Here is a 26634-nt window from a genome sequence, read left to right on the forward strand (position 1 = left end):
AACAGTAGCATATGAGAGACTGTCAAGGATATTGTCAATACTGCCCAAAGTTTTTGATTTTAAGGCCTGCTTAATAGCGTCATTAACATAGACTGACATTTGGATCACCTGATGCCCTTTGTTCGCCACTTATGAGACACTGTATAAGAGAGATTTCATGTCCTGGGTTGTGCTAAGTACTTTCTACAATATTCAGTGTTATTTACGTATAAGAGTGTGTTCCCTCAGTAATGAGTTACTCCCATTTTGTGAATTCAGTCTGATTAAAAAACGAAAGACGAAATTGCTGTGGGTGAAGCAACAAGTAATGACATTTGTATTCCCACTTGCTGGAATTTCCGAATATGTCGCTATTTCCGAAGGTGTGGTTAGCCAGAAATATAAGAAACAGCTAGAATTGCTAGGAGTGAAATGAACAGCAATGACATATACTTTCTTCAGTGGCACAAATATTTCCCTGTTTAATGATTATACAGAATCTGCCTCGATTGCAAATAGAAACCATATATTGACCTAGGTTTCGGCGCGGATGACCACGCCTTCTTCAGAACACACTGAAACTACAAACTGCCTAAAGGGGCATGGTCTAACATTAATACAGAACTCCCAAAAGGCCAAAAGACTCGCATAAAATGTAAAATAAACGGTACGTGTGTACCATGTCAATAGCTGTACTTAACTCAAACGTCAGAAGCGTGCTTCCTCACCCCAGCCAACGTTCGATGGGCCGTGGGCTCTCAGGTAAACTAAGGTGGCGCTGGCGGCTAGGCTGTGAGGATGTCAGAAAGGAACGCGCATGTGTAAATTGAGAAAACGTCTTCTTCCATGTGATTGGCATAAAATGTGTTACGAAAGTGATCTGATGTCTGGGTCAGAGGCGCAGGAAGCTAATGCGTGTTTATGTATAATGTCCTAGCTCGAGGACAATTTTATACAACCATAGAACGTGGATAGGCTGAAACTGTATACGTGGGATAGCAAATTCCATGGATGGTCAAAAAGCTTGCACACAGGTCAGACAAAATATCATCAGCTAGAAGCAGCCTAAAAATATGGGGGATGAATAACCCATTTTTCAATTACTTGGGGTCGGTGATAGTATTTCATGGCTATCCTTGGATAAGTGTGTAAAGCTACTGTATTAAATTCTAAGCGCTATTGACCAGAAACGGGTCAAATTAGTATGACAGGCTTAATGTAATCGCGTGAAAGGACGTACAACGTCGCCTTCATTGCCCTTAATACCAATGAGATGGCACAACGCCACCTACTTCACACGCACGCCGTCTCCCTTCAGTACAGAGTTGTGAGGCGCCATATAGCATTCATTTCGTTTCTGAGCACCACCAAATTGAGAATCACTGAAAAACCCATTGTTAACTGTGTGATTCGTTCCAATAAAATATATATATTCCGTTTTTGAGCACCAGCAAGTTGAGAATCACTGAAAAATCCGTTGTTAACTGTGTGATTCGTTCCAATAAAATAAAGAGAAACGTCATATTCGTAGCAAAAGAATTATTGTAAGTTGTGTATTATCAGAGTATGATATTTGAAGGCAGTGACACATTGAAGATCCACCCGGAACGCATTGTTCTTTGTACAATTTGTTATAATTAAATTTCAGTTAGTAATCGCCGGCACAGTTGCTCAGCGTGTTTGGTCAGAGGGTTAGCTGCCCTCTGTAATAAAAAAAAAACTGAGTTAATGGTTCAACTACGAACTGAAACGGGTGTCTTGTCTTGCGACGTCCGCCCGAGCAGATACAACGAACGAAAGCGAACAAAATGAGATAAAAAAGGAGGGTTAGCTGCCCTCTGTAACAAAAAAAACTGGGTTAATCGATCAACGACGAACTTAAACGGGTGTCTTACGACGTCCGCCCCGAGCGGATGCAATGAACGAAAGCGAACAAAAAAAAAATGGTTCAAATGGCTCTGAGCACTATGGGACTTAACATTTGAGGTCATCAGTCCCCTAGAACTTAGAACTACTTAAACCTAACTAACCTAAGGACATCACACACATCCATGCCCGAGGCAGGATTCGAACCTGCGACCATTGCAGCAGCGCGGTTCCGGACTGAAGCGCCTAGAACCGGAACAAAAAGAAAAAAAAAATGCGTAATGAGTAATGTCACTGATCTGTATAGTGTTGCTTGTTGGGGCTGTGGTTCACGTCTTGACAACTCCGATTTTTTTCCCTAACAGTAGCGTCACTGATCTGTATTGTGTTACTTGTTAGGGCGGTGGTTTGTGTCTCAACACTTCCAATTTTTTTTCCTATCGTTCGAGTTTTTATTTCTGATACTTTATTATTAGCTTAATATAAGTATAGCCTATGATGTTTGTAAATATAAGTTCACCTTTTTTTGAGGGGTGACTTTGTTCGATTGGCTTAATCTACAGGACAGCTTGCGCTACTTGTATAAAGATATTTTGCTCCTTTTTCTTTTACGCTTCGTAATTCACATGTTGCAAAGATTCTGCTACTGGGTAGGAACAATGATCAAGTAAGACTGTCCTTGGGGTTTTACTAAAATGTGGGAATGATGAAATAATGTTTATCTTATGTGGAGAAGTATTCCAAATTTGTACCGCACTGTTTGTAATGGAACTTTTATAAGCCGGTGTCCTTATTGATTAGACAAGGTACATTCCTTTTCGTGGACGCTGGAGGAAATGTGCGTTTTAATAGAGATAACGTGAGAATTTTACGCGTACCCGTTTAGTAAACAGTGTGATTTACGAACTAGAAACATCCCGCAACTGCCGCTGGACTGCGTTGTGATCACATATACCACGTTGGGGCCTATGTACCGTATGCACAAGTCGCATCATTTCTGAGCATTCATCAGGACATTGAACTTGACACGCTCAATGTCGACGTTCCACAGCACGGTCCTTGTGCCTACGGCTTATTAGGGATCGCAAAGACAACAGTAAACTAATTACAGTGCGCACCACAGAGGCATTTAAGAAGCTACTCTTCCTCTCCATGCTCGAATGAAAGGAGGTTTGTTTGAGCAGTTGCCAGTGGACTGATGCGCATGCGCAGAACTGATTTCGCGTATGAGCAGTGCCGCCTCCCTCTTCTAGCTACGTGACGTGTGGCTGTTTGCCGTACGAGCAGTAGCAGCAAGTAGCCAGATGCAATCCGGAAAAATTTTTCTGGCGCACCCAAGTCGCCAGATTCGCGCATATGCAGAGCGATCTGAGTTATAGTGGGAGATCATTCTCCACGTGTCCCGTGCATATGTTTCGTGATATTGCTGTTTACAGCTCCCACGTCAAATGAAAACAAAACAGATTTCTGTGACTGGGAGTCATCAAGTGACTAATATGCATTCTCAAAATCATGGAAGACTAAAATAAGGCAGTGGTTTCAATTTTCTGATTTTGTATTCTTTCCACGTTATTAGTAATCAACCAATAATTGTCTTAATGAAGTTATTTTTGTCGGTTTCCTGGAGAAATTTGCTTTTATTAATCTGTTCCACCAAGGCAGTCAATTCATTTGAAATGAAGTGTTTCGTTCGACACTATTCGCTACTTTCGACTTCGTTCAGTTTCAGGTGCACATTTTATTTTTCTGGTAGGAATGGTATTAAACCAAAATAAAGAACCAAACATGAGATGATTCAATACTGGTGCCCCAATAAAATTGGTATCCAATAAACCACATAGAAAAGCTGAATATCAGGTACTTCAGTGTGAATCTGGACATACAAATGTGCACTTTAAGCCATATTAAGCATTTCAGTATGGTTTACGAAACTGAAATGCTCTTGGAGTAGTCTCTGATGCCCTGTTTCTTTTATGACACTGTATGATCTCTTAACGCTGTATAAATACGAACATACGTAAATATTTACTTGAAACTGACTAAGCAGGCACGTTTGGGCAGTAGTTTCGAATTAAATACTTTGTTTCAAATATATTGACGGCTTTAGCAGAAATTTACAGATCTGCTTTCCGTGAAACACAATGTTTTTCTGTCACCAGACACTTGTGTAGTACTTCCTTTAGGCTTTACGTTGTTTCTTAATTTCTGTTGTTTACATCTTATATTTATGGAATGCCATTCCACAATAAATTGTATACTGACAGCATAGCGTTTTTTATCATTTTAACTCCCCAAATAGCTTTATATTTATTCCTAATGTACAATATAAACTGTCACTTGAACAGTTTCTTTACTTGACGGGCAGCCTTGTTAATTTTTTAAACATTTTGAAATAGTCGTAAAATAATTTATTATCCTTTATTCTGGTGTAAGCTACATAAGGAACTGTTTATTTTTTGCAAAAAAATTTCTTCCTGCTAGCTTTTTGGAGTGCTGTGTAGACGTAAACCTGATTGGAACTACTACGTAACAATATTGCAGATACAAATAAAAAAAATCTGTTTAAAGTCACCACATAGCAAAAGGTTAGGGTACTTTGAGCTGTAACTGGGTAGGAAATGATGAAACAATTGCTCCAGATGCGACTCCTTATGTCCTCTCAACAACATGCAGCAGGGCTGTACGTGGCCACATGAAGCCCCACCGCGCACGAAATTCCAAACAGAAATGCGACGAAAAGCGTATGAGGAGAGCAAACATCATGCACAGGCTGCCTACGTCGTCGTAGCTGCACATGCACAATACAGCCTGTTCTCTGGCGCTCTCTGGCAACTGCATGTGTGCATAAACGAACCAAGGGGAAAAAGCCCTAATAACTTGAGAGTTGTAGTGACAAGTGGTGATAAAGCAGACAGTCATGGCTGTCGCAAGGATAGTGTTTGTGATTAATTGTTTTCTACTTAATTAACGGAATAGTTGTTATATTCTTGCGTGCCATGCGTTGGTAAGACACCAAGAGATCTAAATTATCGTGAAATACATGTTAAAACACCAGAATCACTCTGACTGAACGACATAAGCTACAACTCTTTCATGAAAAAAATCTTTCGAATATTACTATATTTCCAGCTTATTCCGTTGAAAGGAAGAGAATATAAACGCATTCCGTACGTGAGAAGCATATATTTCTGTTATCATATACACTTCCTTGACATTAAAAAAAATTGTGGAGGCCAATGATTCGACCTTTCTTACACCTCACTCGACTTTCTAATACGTGAATAACTTTGTAAATGTGATTACTTTTGCTTCAAAAGCGAATGTGATGATTCTTCCGTTTGTGCCTCACATTTAGCAGAAGTTGGGGAATTTTGTATCTCCTGCGTTGGGAAACAATTTTATTGCTTTTGACGCCTTATTATCAGGTCTGCGTGGTTTTCCCTTAGGCTACATTTCAGATGGCTTATTTGATACGTTAAGTAATATAGGTATTACATTCCACATAGTTTTCCTACGTCCCACATTCACCGACTTGGCTGAAAATGTAGCGAACAAAGCTCGACTTTGTTGGTTAGATACACAACGTCTCTCTGTAAAAGGTCAGGTCTTCTGGGTGTTTATAAGCAGGCTTTAGTTATTAAAGGAAACTACATTATTCAGTAAATGTCTGTTCGTTAGAAGAGAGAAGTAAATAAACTGTCCTGTAGTTCATCGTTTCGTAACTCCCGGGGTTCTTGGGAAACTAAATAATAAGAAATGACGTGTAATTTTTTAGTTACTGTAGATTTTTATGGTGCTACATACACTCCTTATTGTAAAAACTATGATACAAATCAGTATAAACTTCGCACTCATTCTATATCCTATTCACAAGTGTCACTTGCTGGCTGCTTGGGTTGCTGTTAGCGCTGGGAGTAACAAAAACGATACAGTGTGTCGCCACTGTTGTGTTAGACCATGATAGACTGTGCAGTGAAATATTTTCTACTCATTTTATTTCCCGGAAAATATCCCCCAGCCAAAAAATTTGAAAATACACTTTGTATGTAAATACAATGGGAAGTTGCGTAGATTTTGCAGTCCTCAATTAGGCGGGGGAAACTCCGCTCAAGCAACGTCCAGCTATAGCCTTCTAAAGGTGAATCGAGACATTCTTAGATCATAAACTCGCACGGTATCTAATGGCGGGCATTTGAGATTCATGAGAAAGTGTAAACAGTTATTCTGAAATGTTATGACTGGCTTGAGACTTACCGTCGTGTCAGGGGCGTAGTTGATTTTGTTCTTCTAGTATCTTGAGATTTACCAATAATGCTCTCTCTGTCAATTCGTCAGGTAAGTTTTAAATGCAGTTGGAAAATGCAACATAACCTTACACTTATTATTTTTTTTTTTTAAAAAATAGCGATTGCACCAATATTTATCCACAGGTCTCTCAGTTTTTACGTGATGGTTTATTGTTGCCGAGCAGTTTGTGTGAGGAGTGCTTGGCAAGATCACGACGCATTGAAGAGCTTAACGCATTCATACGCATTGAAGAAAAGTTGGCACGCGCACAGGCATCAGAATCGAATATTCGATATAAAGATGGTAAGCATGTCCTGTGGCATTGTTAGATTAGATGTAGTACCAGTTCAAATTGGTGAGGGATCCTGCAGGATGTAGAACTTTCTGTGCAATATTTTGGTAATACATTTGATGCCATGTCCTTATAATATTTGTTGTATTATAAATTACGCAGTTCTTTGTGTCCTGTAGGATAGTATCTTTAGGGAACTTTTAACTTATTGAAAAATTATTCATTATCCACAAGAAAGTAATAATGTTTCTAGTTCACAACCAGAGGCAATATCTTATAGATGTCTACTTTTTCCATTGGAAATATTAACTGCAGACTCTTATACAGTAAGTTCACTGGTGGAAACTTGCTTTGAGAAAGCCAATAGAGCTCCAGAATAATGATAACATTATTAGCTTCTCCTTGCTTAGTGTGTGCTGTTGTTTCGCAAATGTATATTCAATGATGGGCTGCTCCAGTTGTTGGAATGTTTTTTTGAGTTAATACTGCTTTCACCCTTCCCATCTAGGCCATATTCAAATCCACTTGAAAATGGAATGCTTGTTAAAATCAGAACAGGTAATGGATTTAAAGAATATATAGAGTGGCATTTTATTAATTAAATTATGTTTTCTAGGGGGGGGGGGGAGCACACATTCTATGCATTCTGCAGATTGAAAATGTGTGTGTGTGTGTGTGTGTGTGTGTGTTTGCTTGCTGCAGTATTCAGACAAAAAGTATTATTCTGTGACAATGTGTGTTCATTACTACCATAGCTCTAGTTTTGGTAGGAAAGTTTGGTAAGAACCCTTATGTTAAATAGAGACGTATGATTTTGACAGTTTTTTTCTGCAGGACCAAGAGTCCACTTCAGTTATCCCGGTGGTTGCACTCAATCAGTTTTGTGATTTGATTGAGGAAAGTGAACATACACAACAGTCTTTATTATAACATTACCTTGACTTTATTTGTTTAATATGTCATTGCTAACATGCATTCAAACAGCTCTTTCAAAAAGGAATATATATGAAGTTCCTACTTCGGATTGTCTTCAATAGTTATTGTAGTTTGGGCAATCTCTCGATGCTAGTCTGTCCTGTGCAAGCCATTTGATCTCTGAGTAACTACTAAAATTTACTTGAATTTGATTCAGGTTTGTCGTAGTTTGATGCCTCTGGACGTGCCCTATCTACCAATTCCTTATTTTAGTCAAGTCATACCATACTTTTTTTTTCTCTCTCCCCAATTCCATTCATTACCTGCACACGAGTTATTCGACTGATCCAGCTGATCTTCAACATTCATCTGTAGCATCCAATTTCAAAAGCTTATAGTCTCTTCTTGTGAGAACTATGTACCACCCACATTTCACATTAATAGAAAGCTGTTCTTATCCATCTTACAATCTCTTTTCATTTCTCTATTGATCTTCCAAGTCCTTTGCTATCTCTGACATAATTACAATGTCATTGGCAAACCACCAAATTTGAACTTTTAACTCCCTTTCAAGATTTCTTCTTGGTGCATTTCAGTTTGCTGAAGGGCTACATTACAACCCTGTGTCACTTCTTTATCAACCACTGCCTCCCTTTGATGTCCTTTCACTCTTGGAGTAGCAACCAGGTTTCTGTACATGTTGTAAAAAAACCTTTAGCTCGCAGGAAAATCCAGGATGGAATAATGACACTTTATGAAAAGGATAGATCATTATTCACCAGGTAGTGAAGATGTTGAGTCGTAGATAGGCACTACAGAAATGCAGTCAAACAAGTAAGGTTTCGGCCAGAGAGGCCTTCGTATGAATTAGACAAAAGGCGCGCGCGCGCACACACACACACATACACACACACACACACACACACACACATTCTCTGGCTGCTGAGGCAATGAGTAGCGATCTAGCCTTTTCACAATATTGCCTTCATCTCCCAGGATTTTATCCCTGCTATCTTAAGAATTTCAAAGAGTATGTTCTAGTTAACATTTTTAAAAGCCTTCTCTGAATCTACAATCTACAAAAGCTGTAGATTTTAAGTTTCTTTATTTTGTTTACCTTCCAAGGTAAATCATAGTGTGAGTAATGCTTCGCAAGTCTCTACATTTCTCCAAAACTCAGATTGATCTTCCCAAGGTTGGCATATGCCAGTATTTGCAGTTTAAATAAATAATTCGTGTATGTAGTTTACAATCATTACTTACTAAAACTGATGGTCCAGTAATATGTATACCTGCCAACACATTTTTTTTTAACTGTAAACATTACCTTGTTCTTGAAGTTTGATATTTGAGCAATGTTTTCCTAAGAAGCTCAATAATTCTGAGGGAATGTTATCTGCTCTATATGCCTTGTTTCGACTTAATTAAATTCGTTAAATTGTGCTATAAATAGTATCATCCATAATGCTAAACAGTTAAAATTGTCTCCCAGTTGCAGGTTGCCTGTCAGATCGCTTCCATGGATGACATTGAGTGGTGTCTTCAGCGATGCCTTGGTCATCTTAACTCACGGACCATCAACAATGGCTCTCGTTTTTCCATTGGGAAAACTGTTAGTATGGATTTCTGGTGGCACGGTTGGTTTCTTCCACCTCTTTACATCTGGGACCTGTTGCTCTTCCATTCATTGAAACTAAGAAATTTCTGGGGCTCATGCTCAATGGTCCTCCCACGTGTCTTGCCTGCTGTATGCGATCCTTCAGTGTCCTACATGTCCTCAGTATTACTTCCTGGGGAGCAGATCGGACCACCCTCCCACCCTCCTCCATTTGTACCAGTCCCTTGCCCATTCGAAACATGACTATGGATGTTTTTTTATGCATCTGCACATCCGTTCTTCTTACGCCGTCTCAATACTATCAACCATCGTAGCGGCCAATGGCGCCTTTTGCACTAGCCTAGTTGAGAGTCTGTATGCCAAAGCTGCCGAACTACCACCGTGACTTTCTCTGCCAAGCTTGGCCACCCATCCTGTGCTGATTCCTTTGATGGGCACATCCCTCTTTTCTTTTCTGTTACCTTTTGGAGTTCGCCTTCTGCCAAGCTTGGCCACCCATCCTGTGCCGATTCCTTTGATGGAGCACATCCCTCTTTTCTGTTACCTTTTGGAGTTCACCTTCGGCTAGTGCTTCAGCAGCTTAACTTCACACTGTCATTTTCCCAACGAGTGTGAACCCTGCACCACCTTGGCTTTGTGCGGCGGCCCTTGTTCACCTTGTCCTTCATTCGCTTTCTAAGGACGCTGTTCCAGCCTCGCTCTATCACCTTCAGTTTCACGACTTCTGCACGCAACTTCGTGATAGTACTTTAATGTACAGTGATGGTTCTTGGTCTGACCATGGTGTTGGGTGAGCCTTTGTCATTGGCACTGATATTTTTCGGTATCGGCTTCCAGAACATTCTTCAGTACTTACAGCAGAGCTCTTAGCCCTGTATCATGCCACATGGTACATATGGCAACAGAGATTTTTCAATTGTGTCATCTGCTCTGACTCTCTTGGTGCTCTTCAAAGATTCTGTGCTCCGTAACCATCCACCCCTTAGTGCAAAGGTTCCAGGAAAGCTGTCACTCACTCTTGATGGAACCACTGTGCTGTTTTTGTGGGTCCCCAGTTACATGGGTCTGACAGGAAATGAGACTGCTGTCAAAGCTGCAGTCCTCATACCCCAGCCCACTAGTTCTTACATTCCCTCCAATGATCTCTGTGTTGCCATCTGTCAGCATGTGGTGTCACTTTGACATCACCACTGGTCCTCCCTTATTGGGAACAAGCTCTGGGTTATTAAGCTTCTCCCTGCAGCTTGGATGACTACCTCTTGGCCCTCTTGCTGTGAGGAGATGATTTTAGCTAGGTTGCATATCAGGCATTGTCTTTTTAGCCATCGACATTTGTTAAGTAGTGCTCCCCCACCACTTTGTACTCATTACCCTCAACCTGTGACGGTCCGTCATTTCCTGATGGAATGCCCTCTTTTGAATCGCATATGTTCTCATTTGTTTTTGCCATCTGAGTCATTGGCTGTTTTAGCGAACTTTTTATCTGTCATAGCCATATATCTAATCTTTAATTCGGAACCTCCATTTCTCTATGGCGTATTTGATTGATGTTTCTCGAGTCCCTGTCTTTAGTTGTCTTCTCTTCTGTCGATTTGAATTAACGTGTAGACAGTTTTACCCCCTCTCTTTGTCGTTGTGCTCTACATTTCTGACATGGGTGCATATGACCCTAGTCGTGTTTGCACCCTAAAACAAAAGAAAACAAACCTTCCGTGTTATTATGGACATGAATGTTGCCAAACTCAAACAAGAATCAGCATTGCAGGGGATTGCGAATGTGTAGCAAAGGACACCTAAGAATAATAGATAAATTGACAAGACTACCACCTTCATTATGATCTTCAGCTCGCCGTTGCTACCTGAACACACCATGGCAGGTTTCCTCCAACTTAGGGTTAGCCTTTATTTACCTAACCCTATGTGCTGTTTCAAATGTCAGCGTTTTGGCCTTACACTGCATTAAGTGCTCTGGGAGCCACACAGTCTGGAGCTGAGACTGCCCCGTTTTTTTGGAGAAATGCACAGTTCAGGAAATAAGTGACCAAGCAGAAGCCAAAGAGGAATATAAGGCAATGAAACCCTCTCTTTGCCACTTATGCTTTTGTGGTGCAGAAAGCTGTTCCTAAGGTTGACACAGACAACATCCAACATACCATTATCCACCACCAGCAACAGTATGTGCCAAAGCAAAGTTAAAGACATAGCGATCAAGACAGCTATGAAGGAAGAGATCAGTAATGGTTTTGCAGTGAGCATCCTGAAAGTAGAGTGCTTCTCAACGTCCACTTTCTTCAAAGAAAAATGGCTGTCACGCCCCCCCCCCCCCCCCCAATAAAAATGGCTATCACCCCCCCCCCCCCCCCCCAATTTCCCCTTCATCCTTGCTGGGAAAGAGAGCAGGGAAAGGATCTCAGCATCAACATTTGGATGAAAAGCTGTCCTGGTATGTCTGACTGAAGATGAGGACATCAGACCCAGGCAGCCCCTCAACCCCACCTCGCTCTACAAGCGCTTCCCACCCCGGTGCAAGGATGGGTAAATCATCACACTGATGAAATGACTCCCATACTGCAGTGGAATGTGAATGTGTTAAGGGATACAGGGCTGGTCTGGAGGAACTGAGACTCCTTGTGCAGGGCAGACCCCTTTGCCTCTGTCTTCAAGAGAATTTTAAAGAGATGGTTACACCTGTACTGGGAGGCTATCACTACAGAAAAGACAACCTTAAGGTAACTGGGTGGAAGGTGGGGTTTCAGTGTTCATCAAAGACACTTCTCACACTTCAATTGTCTCTTAACCACAGTACTACATATGGTTGCTATTCGGATAGTGGCCCATGTTGGCATCACGGTATGCTCTGTGTACCTACCACCCCATGAGCATCTTGACAGTGGGCTCCTCACTCATCTTCTTGGTGAACTACCCCCTCCATTTCTCCATTTAGGGTACTTGAATGCACACAATGCACTATGGGGTTCTGACACCACTTGTCCCAAGGGTCAGATTCTTGAGGACATGAGTCAAGCTAAACAATTTTTGCACCACTGCAGGTTTGTCTACATTCATAGACCTCTGCTTCTGCTCACCTGCTGTTGCAGACACTGCAGAGTGGGGAGTGGATGATGACCTTCGTGGTAGCAACTACCCTATCTGGATCCATCTGCCTAATGTAGCAAATCCCAAAAGAAAGCCACGGAGATGGTTGTTCAAAAAGGCTTACTGGATGCTTTACAGGCTGTTAACTTTTTTGAGCAGTGTGATGGCATACAGAACTGAGTGGATCATATTACAGCTGTGATCCATGCCACTAATGCAACTGTCCCAAAGTCAATGGGAACACCTAGAAGGCGACTTGTCCCTTCGTGGAATGATGACTTGTTCTGCAATCAGGCACAGAAGAGTGGCTATGTGCAGAGTGTCATGCCCTACAGATGAAAACCTTGCAAACTTTCGAATGGCATGTGCAAAGGTGAGATGAATAGTTCGGGAGAGTAAGCAGAGGTCAATAGTTCCTGAACTCCATCAACAGGTCCACATCCACAAGTAAAGTATGGGAAGCTATCAGGAGGATCTCGAGATACAGCTCTCGACTACCAATAGCAGCTGTACGAATACAGCGTTCTCTCGTAACATCGCTGAGAGACATAGCTCAGACAATGACTGAATCATATAAGTACCTTATGGCCAAGTCTATCCAGGAGCCTACTCTCCACTGATATCAGGAGACACAGGACGAGCTGCTTTTGATTTCTGTTCCACCAGCATGGAGGAATACAATGAGCCTTTCTCTCTGTGAGAGCTAGATTGTGCATTGTCAGTAGCTTGTGATATAACCACTGGAAATTACTTGATAACCTACAGCATGTTGAAACTGTTGGACCAACAGTTCAAGGAGGTCCTCCTTCAGCTCTAATGAAATTTTGATGATTGGAGATCTTCCCAACTTGTAGAAAGAACCTATTTTAATTCCAATTTTAAAACCAGGGAAGGATCGGACACACATGGTAGTTATTGTAGATTAGTGTGACAAGCTGCATAGGAAAGAAGCTGGAGCATGTGGTCAGTTGGTGCCTAGTGTGGGTTCTCGAAACCAGGTCCCTACCCACTTCTCCCAGTGTGGGTTCAGGAGGTATCACTCCACACTCGATAACCTTACCCTGCTCAAAGCAGCAATTCAACAAGCTTTCCTTCATAAGCAACACCTTATTAGCATTTTGTTTGGTTTAGAAAAGGTCTACATTACTACTTAGAGGCATAATATTTTGTCGCAGCTCTATCAGCTGGGATTCTGTGGATGTCTCCCCGCCTTCATACGGGTCTTTCTCTCAGACAGATATTTTAGACACAAGGTTGGGAATGTCTTGTCTGACCATTTTAAGCAGGAGAATGGTGTCCCTCATGGGAGTGTTTTAAGCATCACAGCATTCGCCATTGCTGTAAACAGTATTACGTCCACAGTGCGACAGCCTGTACTATGTTCCTTGTTTGTGGGCAACTTCTCCATCTTATGTGCATCCTCCAGCCTTGCAATGGCTACTCGGCAATTGCAGTTGATCATCGGGTGGTTGGAGGGGGCAGTCTTATACCACAAGTTTTAAATTCTTTTTGAGGGAAACAGTTTTTGTTGATTGTAATTGTTCCTGCTGTTAATTGAACTTGCACATTTTAAAACTGGGGGACACGATTCTTACCTTTCGAGGAAGTTAACATGGCTGCCACATCTTAAAAAACTGAAACTGAGATGTCTCCAGGCCTTAAACATTTGTCAGTCATAGGTCTTGGGGAACCGACAGGGCACATTTCCTCATACTTCATAAGGCCTTTGTGCAACCCTGGCTTGAATATGGGTCAGCAAGGCCTTCATACCTCAAAATGCTGGCTGTGGTTCACCACGACCCTTTTGTTAGCCTCCACTGTCTATTTGGTGTCTTCTTCTCATTATGTGCTAAGTGTATACAACAGTGTCCATCCCTACATTGCCAGCATCCAGATATGTTGTACATCTGCCACTCAAGTGGCTGTTCAATCATTGGCCGCAAGCAACAATGTCATTTGGGATCTCTGCAAGGGAGAGCTTTGAGTTATTACAGGTGTGTGTGTGTGTGTTTTTTTTGGGGGGTGGGGAACATTAATGTCTAAAGGCAAGGGTGGAGTAGGGAATCCCCCCCCGGCCCATGTTACTTTTAGAACTGACTGCTTACAGGAAGCATTGTACTCAAGACTATATTTTTAAAATTGAATTTAACAAGATTTTACATAGCCACACAGATTTTAATACTTTTTACACAGATGATTCTAAGCAGAGATATTTTCTCGGTTGTTCTGTCATGTTCCCCAACATTGTCCTTAGTATAGGGCTCCCAGAGCAGTTTTCAATGTATTATGTGGAGTTGTTTGTTTTCCTGAGGGCAGTGGAGCAGATGAGACGATGTCATGACAAGAATTTCCTCATCTGCTCAGATTCTAAAATGCCCTTCTCGCTACTGGACAGATGTACCCAGCAGATCGGTTGTTGCAACAAGTGCAGGAAACTCTCCTTCTCTTGAAAGGCAAGACAAGGAAATAATTTTCTGCTGGGTTCCAGGGTACATAGGGATTCAGGGAAATGAACTTGCTGATGCAGGTGCCAAGGAGGCTTGCTGCCTTCCTCCTCCTGATTGATATTCAGTCCCCCTGCAGGCAGTTACTTCATTTCTGACCAAAAAAGCTATGTGTTGGTGGGAGCCTCAGTGGCTGGAAGTGAGGAATAATAACCTATGTTCCATAAAAACTTTAGTGTGCCTGTGGTTTACCTCTTTCCACCCACAATGTTCTGAAGAAGTAGCCCTTACATGGCGTAGAGCGGGACGTTGCCCATCGACACATGGCTTCTTGTTATGTCGGGAGGCGTGCCCAGTATGTCAGATGTGGGATGCAGCTGTCAATAAGATCTATTTTAACCGAGTGTGTTTCATGTGATGGCCTTAAGGTTTAATGGAGTCTCCCACAGAATCCGCCCATTATTTTAATTAATAACGAGGCAATCGGCGTTCGTGTTTTAAGATTTTGTGCGGCGTCCAGAGCAAAAAAATTTTTGTGACCAATATTGTATGTGAAAGCTTAGCTTATCTTGTAGCTATACTGTACAAATATTTATTTAAACATTAACATTTTCTATTTGTGTGTTAGTGATACTTGATGTGATGTTGCTATTGGCTGACATCATCATGTGTCCTACGCTCTGAATATCTACTGTTACTGAGTGGCGAGATTACGTGACTTGCTACGATTTGTTGACAAAAGCACATTGTACAGCAGAATCTCAATTTTAGTGCATCAAAAGCTACCATACTGTATTTGGCGGAATTCTTTTCTATACGTTCATAAATACGGGTTGTACATGTTGCTGCACATCCTTCCAAAATATTGTTTTTTGCTGCATTTCATTTCCTAAAGTGCCGGGAAGCTCTACATCGGTGAATACAGCTTTCACCATTCAAAGGATTAATAAGTTTCACAGCTCTGAGGGAAAGTATATTGTCACTTAACACAGAAGAAATACCATTTTACCTAGAGTATAGTGTATTTTCACCCAGGAAAAAGTGTATTTTTAACCGTGAAATCTGGGAATTTATTTTTGTCCACATATGCACGCTGAAAACACATTACAGACAGAGTCCACAAATACAAGGGCTGTTCAAAAAGTATCCTACTTCTGTTTATGAAATCAGTCTTCATTCAGATGCAATTGTTTGATACTAGTCAGCTTCAGAGTAGTCCCCTTCAGCTTCTACACACCTCTCCCAATGCCGTTGCCACTGCTGGAAGCATAGATGAAAAACCTCTTTTGGTATGGTGCACATCAGTACCGTAGAATTTTGCATGTCTTTCATGTTCTGAAATCTGATCTTTTTCAGTTTAGGGGAAAGCCAGAAGTCATTCAATGCTAGGTCAGGGGAATGGGGAGGCTAACAAACAGCAGCCATGCCGTTTGGCCAAAGGAGTCTGAATTAATTGAGAACAATGAACAGATGTGTTGTCTTGGTGGAGGTGCCAGCTGCCCACTGCCCCCAAGTCCGACTGTATGGATCTGCTTTATGAAGGCAATACAGGAGCTCTTGGTTGTACTCCTTACTGACGTTAGTACCATCTGAGGCATAAGCATGATGGATCACGCCATTGGAGTCATGCTTTCACATTGCTGCGGACCAGCTTCATTTTTATTTGGGTCTAGGGTATGATGGCTGCTTCCATTGTGATGACTGGAACTTTGAGCCTGGATCATACCCATAAGCCCAAGACTCATCGGCAGTGATCACTGTGTTAAGAAATTTGGGGTTTACTGTTCATAGTACCCAGTATGTCATGTGCATCTGCTCAGTTGTTGGCAATTTCGGCACAAGTTTTGCTGAGGTCCTCATCAGGTCCAGTTGTTCCGTTAAAATGCAATCAATGGGCACAGTACTAATTTTATCATTGTCTGCAAGTTCTGTGATTGTGATTTGTCTATCCTACATCACTGTGGTCCTTCCGTGATCAATTACCACTTGATATGTGAAAGATGAGGGCCTACCCGAATGTATTTCTCTTCACTGGTGAACAGCCAACGTTGAAGCAGTTGTGCCACTCCTTTATCTGTGTGGTACCCATTGCTTCGACCCCAAAGACTTGCTGAATTTTCCGGATTGTTTCAACTTGAGAATCGCCGAGTTTGAAACAAAATTTTATGCAATAACATTCCACTTTTTCTATCATTTTGCCCACAGCACAAAATCTGATGACTACCACTTACATGTGTTCACTTGTCAATGGCTAGCCAGTGATTGGTTGTTTCCATGTTGTGAAAAATATCTGTCATGTTCAGCATGTATACCTACAAACAGAGAGAGTGCATGCACCCCGATACCATTGTTGGTTTCAAGAATCAAGAATAAGGTGATATACTTTTTAGACAGCCCTCACAAAATTATATCTTTGTACTACACATAGTTCCGTAGATACAACTTCATTTATGTGTAGGAGTTCAATTCTTTAAAGAATTGGCGGGGGGGGGGGGTTACTGGTAAAATACTGAACATTGTCACCAGAAAAGCAGCAGTTATCAATTATGTATCAGGATCCCACAGTTTGTAGGAACGTTTCTGGAGGTATGTGGCATTAGATATCTATGCCCAGATCACGTAATTCGCTTAAATAATGGGCTGCTGATTTGTGTACGCGGTGATGGCACCTGATAGCGACCCAGATGGGTTCCATGGGGTTTGTTTACCAAGACATCAATGTGAACTCACTATAATGCTCCTCAAATGACTGCAGCATTGTTCTGGATCCGGGACATGGACAGTTATGCTGCTGAAAGATGGCATCATCGTCAGGGAAGACATCAAACGTGAAGGGATGCAGGTGGTTCACAGCTGTCAGCATGTCTTTGATTACTATCACATGTCCCACGCAAGTGCAGGATAATGCCTCCCATAGCATAATAGTGCTCCCACCAGTCTGCGTCTATGATGTGCATGTTTCGAGTGGCTGTTGAGCTCGATGACGGTGTTTGTGGATACAATCGTGTGAGATTCACCCAAAGAGCCAACACATTTCCATTGATCGACATTTGAATCCCGATGGTCCCATGCCCATTTCAAGCCCAATTGGCAATGTCGTTAAGGGTCAACATGTGAAAATGTAGAGGGTGGTCCGCTGCGGAGCTCCATGTCCAACAATGTATGGTGAATGGTGTACTCCAAAACATTTGTGCATGCGCCAGGATTGTGTTCTTTTGGCGGGCATGCCATAGACCACCATCTATCCTACTTTACTGAGCAAACAAGCCTCAGAACTCCACATTCTGTGAAGAGCCGTGGACATCCAACCATTTACAACCTAGTGGTAGTTTCACTGTTCTTCTACCTCTATCCATTGATGCTCACAACAGTAGCACGTGAACATTCAACCAGCTTTGTCATTTATGAGATACTTGTTCACAAGACTTTGCATAATAATAATCTGCCCTTTGTCAAAGTCACTTATCTCTATGTATATCCCCATTTGCAGCCCATGTCTTCGCTAGGGTAATCCCCCATCCATGTCTGCTCCACTTACATCCTTTTGTTACTGTGTCACATGCCTGCAATGCCACCAGGTGGCATCCAATGTCACATTGGGCAGTGGTCGTAATGTTTTTGGTGATCAGTGAATAACAAGTCTCAGAAATGAGGTCTGTTTGCATAGCAGTGACATTGAAATGTTATGTTAGATGTGATCTCTTGGGTTTTCTTGGTACAGTTGATTAATTGTGCATAATAATACAGCTTGCAGCACATGGAGAAGACAGGTTGGTCGGTCATCAAAACATTGTGCAGAAAAGCAAGAGCTTAGGGATACATTCTTGGGTGGGAGTTGCTAGTTGTAACACACAGAATTGTGACATAAAGTCAGCTGTTAGGAACAGTGAGATAATGACGTCCTAACAGATATGGAGAGTTCCCTCAGAAATCAGGGGTGAGACAAACATAGCTTTTTGCAGGGACAGCTTTTTATAATGGCAATAGAAATTATTACCTACACAGACAATCTGTTGGTTCCTTTCTGGGACTAAGTTTTTAAATAGGACCCAAAAGGGTCAATCAGTCTCACTTTTGTCAGTGTCCTGGAGCAGTTAACACACAGTGTCCAGACACCTCACAGAGGACGTATTTGAATTTATATGACATACAGAGTAGGTAACGTGGCATTGTGTTCCTCTGTTGCTCCTTATTGCTTGCATTCCTCTCTCTTGCTCGTCACGACCTTATAGCGACTTCATTGATTACATTTTTGTAACTTTTAATTTTAGCTTGATATTGAACACTAGAAAGCTGTTTCCTCCAGATTTCAGTAGTCAGTATTATTTTTCTGTTGTTTTGTTAATATTGAATGCAATATACATGAACATCATGTTTAAGGAGTCATATTTGTGGTACTGCCCTTCCTGTTCACATACGTTCCAATGATTAGCTTCCATTAGTCAGTGTTCAAAGAGAGTGCCTGATTCACATTTGCAAGTAAGATTGAGTCAGATGCTTCCAAGTCCACACAGTATGGCATCACCTTCATTGAGTTCCATTTATTAGTGGGAATAGTGGTCAGTCGAGATGTAACTCCACACACTGTTGGATGTTTTTTTTTTTTTTTAGCTATTGGTGGTAGTCCCTTGTATAAGATAAAGTAAACTGTGACACACACACACACACACACACACACACACACACACACACACACACGTCCTCTCCGAGCATTATTGCCTCAATGGGATGAGTAGTGATCTTAGCTGGGGTGGGTAGTGAGGATACAGAAGACTCGTGGGATGACGGAGGGAGAGGTAGAAGCTGTAGTGTTGCCTTTGGGAGTGTGCATGTATTTAGTGTGGAGCACAGGGGCTAGTGAAGGTTGTTATATGAACAGAGGGACTTAAAGGAACAAAGAATATGTGAAAGGAAGAGTTCCCAGCTGCACAATTCAGAAAAGCTGTTGCTGGGCACGAAGAATCCAAATGGCGATGGTTGTGAAGCAGTTATTAAGTCAAAACATACCATGCTGCACAGCATACTCAGCAAATGGGTGTTCTAGATGTCTTTTGGTCGCAGTTTGGTGGTGACCGTTCATTTGGACAAACACCTTGTTAGTGTTTGTGCTCACATAGAAAGCCACAGAGTGGGTGCTGCTAAGTTACTAGACCACATGGGTTCTTTCACAGGTGGCCTGCCTTCTATGGTGTGGGAAATGACTGTGACAGCAGTAGAATAGATGGCAGTGGGAGGATGGGTATGTGTCAGTTCTTGAACCTGGGTCTTTTATAGGGATATGAGACATGGGGCAAGGGATTGGGAGCAGGGTGGAATAGGGACAGGCAAGGATATTGCGCAAGTTGGGAGGGTAGAATAATATCACTGTGGGAAGGATGGTGGGGAGAATACTTCTCATTTCTTGGCATGATGAAAGGCTGTTGAAACCCGACAGAAAGTGTGTTTCAGTTGTTCCAGTCCTTGGTGATGCTGAGTCATAGAAGGGGCACTTCTTTGTGGCCAGTCAGTGAGTAAGTATGTGGGGGATGGTGGGTGACTGGGAAGACAAGATGTGTGGGAGCTGTTTCTGGATAAGGTGGAGAGGGTAATTTCGGCCTCCTAAGACCTCAGTGAGACACTTCAGCACATTTTGAGATAGTCTACTCATCACTTCATTTGTGAAAACTGTGGGAGGGGTGGGGTGGGGTGGGGGGGGGGGGGGGGGGAGGGAGGAGTGCACCAGCAACAGCAGTTAATGACAACAATGGATGTGTGTGTGTGCATGTGCGTGCGTGTGTTGTTTCTTCATCTGAAGAAGTGCTTTGTCCAGTAGCTAAAAAGATTTACTTTTAAATCTGTTTGTTCTCTAGTCAATGCCTTCTGTATGTGGTAAGCAGCAGTTTATCAAATTCATTTTTTTATTTCATCCCAGATTTTCAATTGTTTCATAGTCCAATATTGGTGTGTTAAATTTATTCACATAGTTTTGTTTGCGCGACCAAGGGAGTTCAGTTTCGGGCTGCTCCTTATGAATAGTTTCAAAAGTTATTACACTGAATTTGTAAGAACTGCAATACTGAGGAGTATACGTGTCACTGAAATGAACTTTTAAACCATGTGTTAAGTACTTGACTATACTCAGATGATGATGAATCCAGAGGCGTACTTATTCTTTGACTTCAACAACTCAGTAGGATGTGAAGATGAAGATGCAGCACAATGCAGTCAAGACCTCTAAACCTGTAGCATAGAATTGAGGATGGCTTGAATACATTTCCAGAGAATATTCCTCCACATATTTTGTAGGGAAGTCCACAAGACATCAGTAGCACTTCAGTTGGATGATTCAGGGGACTCAGCTACCAATCTCAAGGCTGTGCAATTTTCTCCTAACTGTTTAGTCATGTTTTGGGTATGATGGGATAGTGCACATCTTGCTGAGGGTACTGTTCCACTGCTGGGTGCTGTGGGTGAAAAGATAGTTGCACACATTCGAACAATAAGTGCCTGTATTGTTCATCGGAGTGAGATGATGGCAGATATGCTGAGAGGCCATGGGGACGTATCCAACATAAGAACAACCCCATCTTCTGCATAAAGAGTGCCATGTTAGCAAATGGAATGCATTGTATCATTTGGTTGTTGTTCTATCTAGGCAATGCCGTCATTTTGTAGAAGATAGTCAAGTACTGATGTGTGTGTGTGTGTGTGTGTGTGTGTGTGTGTGTGTGTGTGTGTTGGGGGGAGGGGGTTCTGCACATGTCAATTATTTTTCTCACTATTTATATTTATTTTTGTTCAATAAATGCTTTCTTTCCAGGATATTATACTATAAGACAGAGAGTGGAAATATGTTGAAATACTGATTTGTTAGTTTCTGATAATAGCAGTAAGGTTAGCTTTTTCAGAAACTCCGAGTTGGGAGACAAAAAATTGTGTACTCAACCAAAAACAAAGCTAAAATTTTTGCATAATTTTATAGGTTGTCCACAGGGCTCACTTGATGGTGTCCCTGTAGCAGTAAAAGACAATTTCTGTACGAAGAATATAAAAACAACTTGTGCTTCAAGGATGTTGCAAGACTTTTGCCCTTCATATGATGCAACTGTGGTGCGGAAGCTGAAGGAAAGTGGTGCAATCTTATTGGGGAAGTGCAATATGGATGAATTTGCTATGGGGTAAGTGATGAGGTTTTTGTATATGTGTATCAGCCTATTTCTTATGTGTATGCATTATTCTTAAAATATAAGGTTTTGTGTTTGGAACTAGCGAAGAAAGAAAATCCTGGGAATTGAGGGCAGGGGTAGGAACTGGAGAGTGGAGAGAGAGAGAGAGAGAGAGAGAGAGAGAGAGAGAGAGATTTACCAACAGTATAATTATGAATTAATATGCCTTATTTAACATCTACCATAATTAGAGTGTTTGTATAGTTATTGCTTTCAAATACTTACTCCTCTCAAATATTTTCAAGTGTTCTTCATTTTTATTTATGTATTTAATTTTTATCATCACATTTCATTGCTCTTCTTGTGGAGCAGTAACAGGAATGTCTTTTATCAGTCTCTGGGATATGTTTAAGTATTTTTTCATCTATATTCATTGGTTGATAGGTGTTTTGGGATTTTTTTTGAAGTAATTTGGGAGATTGTTCTGATATTCAGAACCTCACAACTAGGGGTCCTCCAGAAACACTAGCTCCTAGCCAGAGCTGTTGCAGTTATGACATTATGTTGCTGTACTAAGTGCACCTGTCAGCCCCGGGAGTGTGGCAGCAAATGAGCCTTGACATTTCTGAATTTAAAAGCACTGTGACCTCTGCCTCCAGTACTCTGCTGCCTTTCTTATTGTAATCAGTTCCGGCATTCCTGCTCTCACTGCAATGACTTGTTTCTGGTTATGCCCCCAAAGATGGTACTGCTTGTGACTAGTCCCCACTTCCAGGCTCTCCTGGGTAGGGGAGGTCGTTGGCAGATCACCTCTGCCTCATGCTACAAAAGGAAAAAGTGCCTTACCCAGTTGCTCGCAAGTTATTGGCTAGTCGCAAACCTTGCGTCCTCCCGTCAGGCACCTATAGTTCTGTTCTTGTTACCCCTCGCTCCATGAAGGACATGGCCATGCAGACATGTGACCTCCAATTCAGCTCTGAGGTTGTGAAATTGCCCAGTGTCAAGGTAGCATCCTCCCTGGCAACCTTTGAAGACCAAGATTTCCCCAGTTGTGATGACGAGGTGGAATATCTCACAAAAATTATCCTCACTGCTGCAGAATGTTCCATTCCTCGCACTCCCTCTTTACCACATTGTGTCCCACGATGCAATTCGTGTATGGAGATGTGCTCTCTGCATTTTTAACCGTCATCCTACGATGGCAAACTGCATTCATTATAAACAGATGCGTGCAAAGTGATTTCATTCACTAGTTATTTTAACAGTTCCACTCATGAAGCAGCCCATGTTAACCTTGGCCTTCGTTCACTTCCTGCATGAGACTTCACAATAATACCTTTGTATACACTGATGGCTCTCGGACTGACTATGGGGTCAGGTGTGCCATCGTCATTGGCACCCGTGTCTTTAGATATTGTACATCTGGTGACACAACCTTTTCAATTGTGTCGTCTGCTCAGACTCACTCAGCACCTTTTGAAGTCTATGTGCTCTGTACACTGCCCATCCCTTAGTGCAGCGGTTCCAGAGAAACTGTCACTTGATCACTCTTGGTGGAGCCAATGTGATGTTTCTGTGGGTTCCTGGTCATGTCGGTCTGCCAGAAAATGAGGCTGCTGCCAAGGCTGCAGTCCTCGTATGTCAGCCAGCTAGTTCCTATATTCCCTCTGATGATCTCTGTGTTGCCGTCTGTCAGGAGGAGGTGTCCATTTGGCATCGCCAATGGTCCTCCCTTCACGGGAATAAGCTCTGGCTTATTTAGCCTCGCCCAGTGGCTTGGATGACCACCTCTCGGTGCACCCAGCGGGAGGAGGTCATTTTAACTAGGCTGCGTATTGGCCACTGCCTTTTTAACCGTCATCATTTGATAAGTGGCACTACCCCACCACTTTGTCCACATTACACCCAAGTTTTAACTGTCCACAGCTTCTTGACGGAATGCCCATTTCTTTAACCGTTTATGTTCCCACTTGGGTTTGCTGTCTGAGTTATCAACCATTTTAGCAAATGATGGGTGGGTTGTTGACCGCATTTTACTTTTTATCCACCAAAGCAATATGGTGAAGGCCATTTAACTTTTTAGTTTTGGACCTCTGTTTCTGTGTGGTGTCTTGTTTAGCCCTTTCTCCACATGCCTGTTTTTAGCTGTCTTATGTCAATTGGGTCTGACGTATAGTCGTTTTTTATCTCTTCTCTGTCTTCGTGTTCGATAGTTTTGACTTGGGTGCGTATGACCCCAGTTGTTTTTTTGCGCCCCAAAGCAAAACAAGACCAGAAAATGATCTTCTAGCCTTCCTCTGATCTTACTGTGATGAAACAACTTCAGCCGACTATAAGGAGGCTGGCAACTTGGACTAATAAAGCTAATTTTTGTTTCTCATATGGGAAGACTACTTGTGTCAACTTTAACCATGCTTATCATAGCTTTCACTCACCGGAGCTCATGATGAAGTATACTATTTTAAATTTTAAGGACAATTGTACTTTTAGAATGTACTGTTTGACTCAAAAGTAACTGACTCCTGAAAGATCTGCCAACAAAGGGCTTCAGAACATTAAATATTTGAAAAGCCTCAGCGGAAAGGCATGGGGAGCTGACAGGTTCCATCTCCTGCACTTTTATAGGGAACTGGTTAGATTACAGCAGAGCAACAGTTGGGAATTATATATTTCCAACCTCAAGATGTTAGACGCTGTCCACCGTAAGGGCATTTGGATACTGACTGAAGCTTTTTGGGTCATCTCAGTTTAGAGTCTGTGTGCAGAGGAAGGTGAACAACCACTCTTGATTCAGTTATGCCTCATCCTGGCTTAACATGTCCTGAGAATTTCAGCATTGCCTCAGTCAATGGCATTTATTGCGACAGTCCACCACAACTTTGAGAGGCTGTTCAGGAACCACCCCATGTAACCATGCCATTGGGGATATAGGTTATTGAATGTCTCACGTATCTAGATATGTTAGAGCTAAAAAAAACAGCCAGGGATGGAACAAATTGCCACCTTAGTGTCTTTTGAGGTCCAAAGTGATTTTAAGCCTTGACACAGTACACGGAAGCTTGTACTCCAGATTACATTTTTACAACTCTGTTTTCTTCAATTTTAAATATGTACGGCAGTTTTATTGTTGTTTCTATAGATGCATTCCAGCAAGAGAATGGCCTCTGTTGTTCAGCTGTTTTCTGTGATAGTGTTTTTGAAGTACACCTACTGGACCAATTTACCTATTATGGTGCGGAATTATATTACTTTGACGGCCCGGGAGTGGATTCAAAGGCATCACAGTGCAAGTTTCCTCATCTGTTCTAACTCGCCCAGTGCACTACGTGTGTTCCACTAGTTTACACGGTAGACTAGTTGATTCAGCTCATCCATGATACCTTATGGGGGCTCCAGTACTGAGGTAAGGATGTGATCTTCTGCTGGGTACCTGGACACATCGGGATACAGGGAAACATCATAGCCAACAAATCAGCCATTGGTGCATATTGATATGCTATCCCCCCTTGCACGCCATCTCTCATTATGTGACAGAAGAAACATGTATCTGTAGGAGACTGAATGATTGGAGGTCACGAACAAAAGACTATACTCCATGAAACTGACCACAAAGGCATGGTGGATTCATGTCAAGCATACCAATGGAAGGTGGTGCTGCTCACCAGACTGCACATAGGACATTGTCCTTTAACATATGGTTTCCTCCTCTAGTAGGAGAATCCACCACTCTGTGAACTTCCAGGGGGCTCACCACTTTTTAGCGAGTACGTACTTGGCTACCTTAGGACCCTAGCCTTGGCAGCATTACCTCCTCATCCTGTACTGCAAACCTACACTTGTCTACGTCTTAGCTCCTCTGACTTTCTGTCAGATGGTCCTTTTGGTGCAGGCCCTGCCTGGACTTGGTTCATGATTTTGGTCTTGACTCCTAGTTTCACTCCTGGCAATGTCTTCGCCTTCTGTTAACAATTACATGGTCCCCATTATTGGGTTTGACCTGCCATCTTTTCTATGTTGTACAGAAGTGCACGTCGTTCAGGGAAGGTCACCCACTGTGGTGTATGCTCCGCCTCTGTGCCCTTCCACTCTGCCACACTTCCTTCCTGTTGTCGTATACCCATAACCCAGCACAAAGGCCATACCGTTGGGGTGGGGGTTTCGTCAAGTACCTGCACAGTGGTAGCTCTCTGACCACGCACGGATCACACTGCTGGTGCCTGTGCTGCATACTCCGCTTGTACACCATGGAGCATGTGCCCATTATGACTGGGGCACAGAGATTCTCAGCAATGGCTTACTGACCAGGTAGCCGTTGCTGTGGCTAGGTGATGCCCATGGGGAGAGCCCCTGTTCAGAGTGGGTGGGATAGTTCGAACTTCAAGTGATTTTCCCTTTACATGGAAAGGCCTCATATGATGCAGCTAAGTACAATCCAATGCATTCACTTCCCTGGCCATGCTGTGGGAGTAACACAGGCCTGGATGACAAGGAGCAAAATCCCCCCCCCTCCCCCGCCCTCAATACCTGATCTGTACCAGGACCAATGAGAAAACCTTTTCTGCCACAGAGCCTTTATTTTTTATTGAACACATTGAGAATAAATATGGGGAAGTTGCAGCCATCTCTAAGATGATCAGGTCCCTTGTGGTTACATTGTCTCCTGCTCAATCACAGGCACTGCCTGTTCGGATACAGTATTACTAGTGCCCTGCTTGACTCGGTCAAGTCATTTAAATATCTGGGCGTGACGTTGCAAAGCGATTTGAGGTGGAACGAGCACATGAGAACTGTGGTAGGGAAGGCAAATGGCAGACTTCAGTTTATTGGGAGAATTTTAGGAAAGTGTTCACCTGCAAAGGAAAATACTTATAGGGTGCTGGTGTGGCCTATTCTCAAGTACTGCTTGAGTGTCTGGGACCTGTGCCAGGTCGGATTGAAGGAAGACATCAAAGCAGTTCAGAGGCAGGCTGCTAGATTTGTTACCAGTAGGTT

The 26634-nt window shown here is 42.3% G+C and overlaps 1 protein-coding gene across 3 annotated transcripts in view; it reads left to right on the forward strand.

Annotated features, from left to right (window-relative positions):
- Positions 1 to 6038: 6038 nt before the first annotated feature.
- The window catches only part of LOC124794824 (glutamyl-tRNA(Gln) amidotransferase subunit A, mitochondrial), a 147653-nt gene continuing 127057 nt past the window's right edge, over positions 6039 to 26634 (forward strand). For all 3 annotated transcript variants that reach the window (XM_047258484.1, XM_047258485.1, XM_047258486.1), the window contains exons 1-3: positions 6039 to 6180; positions 6276 to 6435; positions 21459 to 21654. In XM_047258484.1, coding sequence (XP_047114440.1) covers positions 6157 to 6180; positions 6276 to 6435; positions 21459 to 21654 — 380 coding nt within the window. In that variant the 5' untranslated portion in view covers positions 6039 to 6156. The remainder of the gene's footprint in view (positions 6181 to 6275; positions 6436 to 21458; positions 21655 to 26634) is intronic.

This window comes from Schistocerca piceifrons, chromosome 4 (assembly GCF_021461385.2).
Source record: "Schistocerca piceifrons isolate TAMUIC-IGC-003096 chromosome 4, iqSchPice1.1, whole genome shotgun sequence".
Classification (NCBI taxonomy): domain Eukaryota; kingdom Metazoa; phylum Arthropoda; class Insecta; order Orthoptera; family Acrididae; genus Schistocerca; species Schistocerca piceifrons.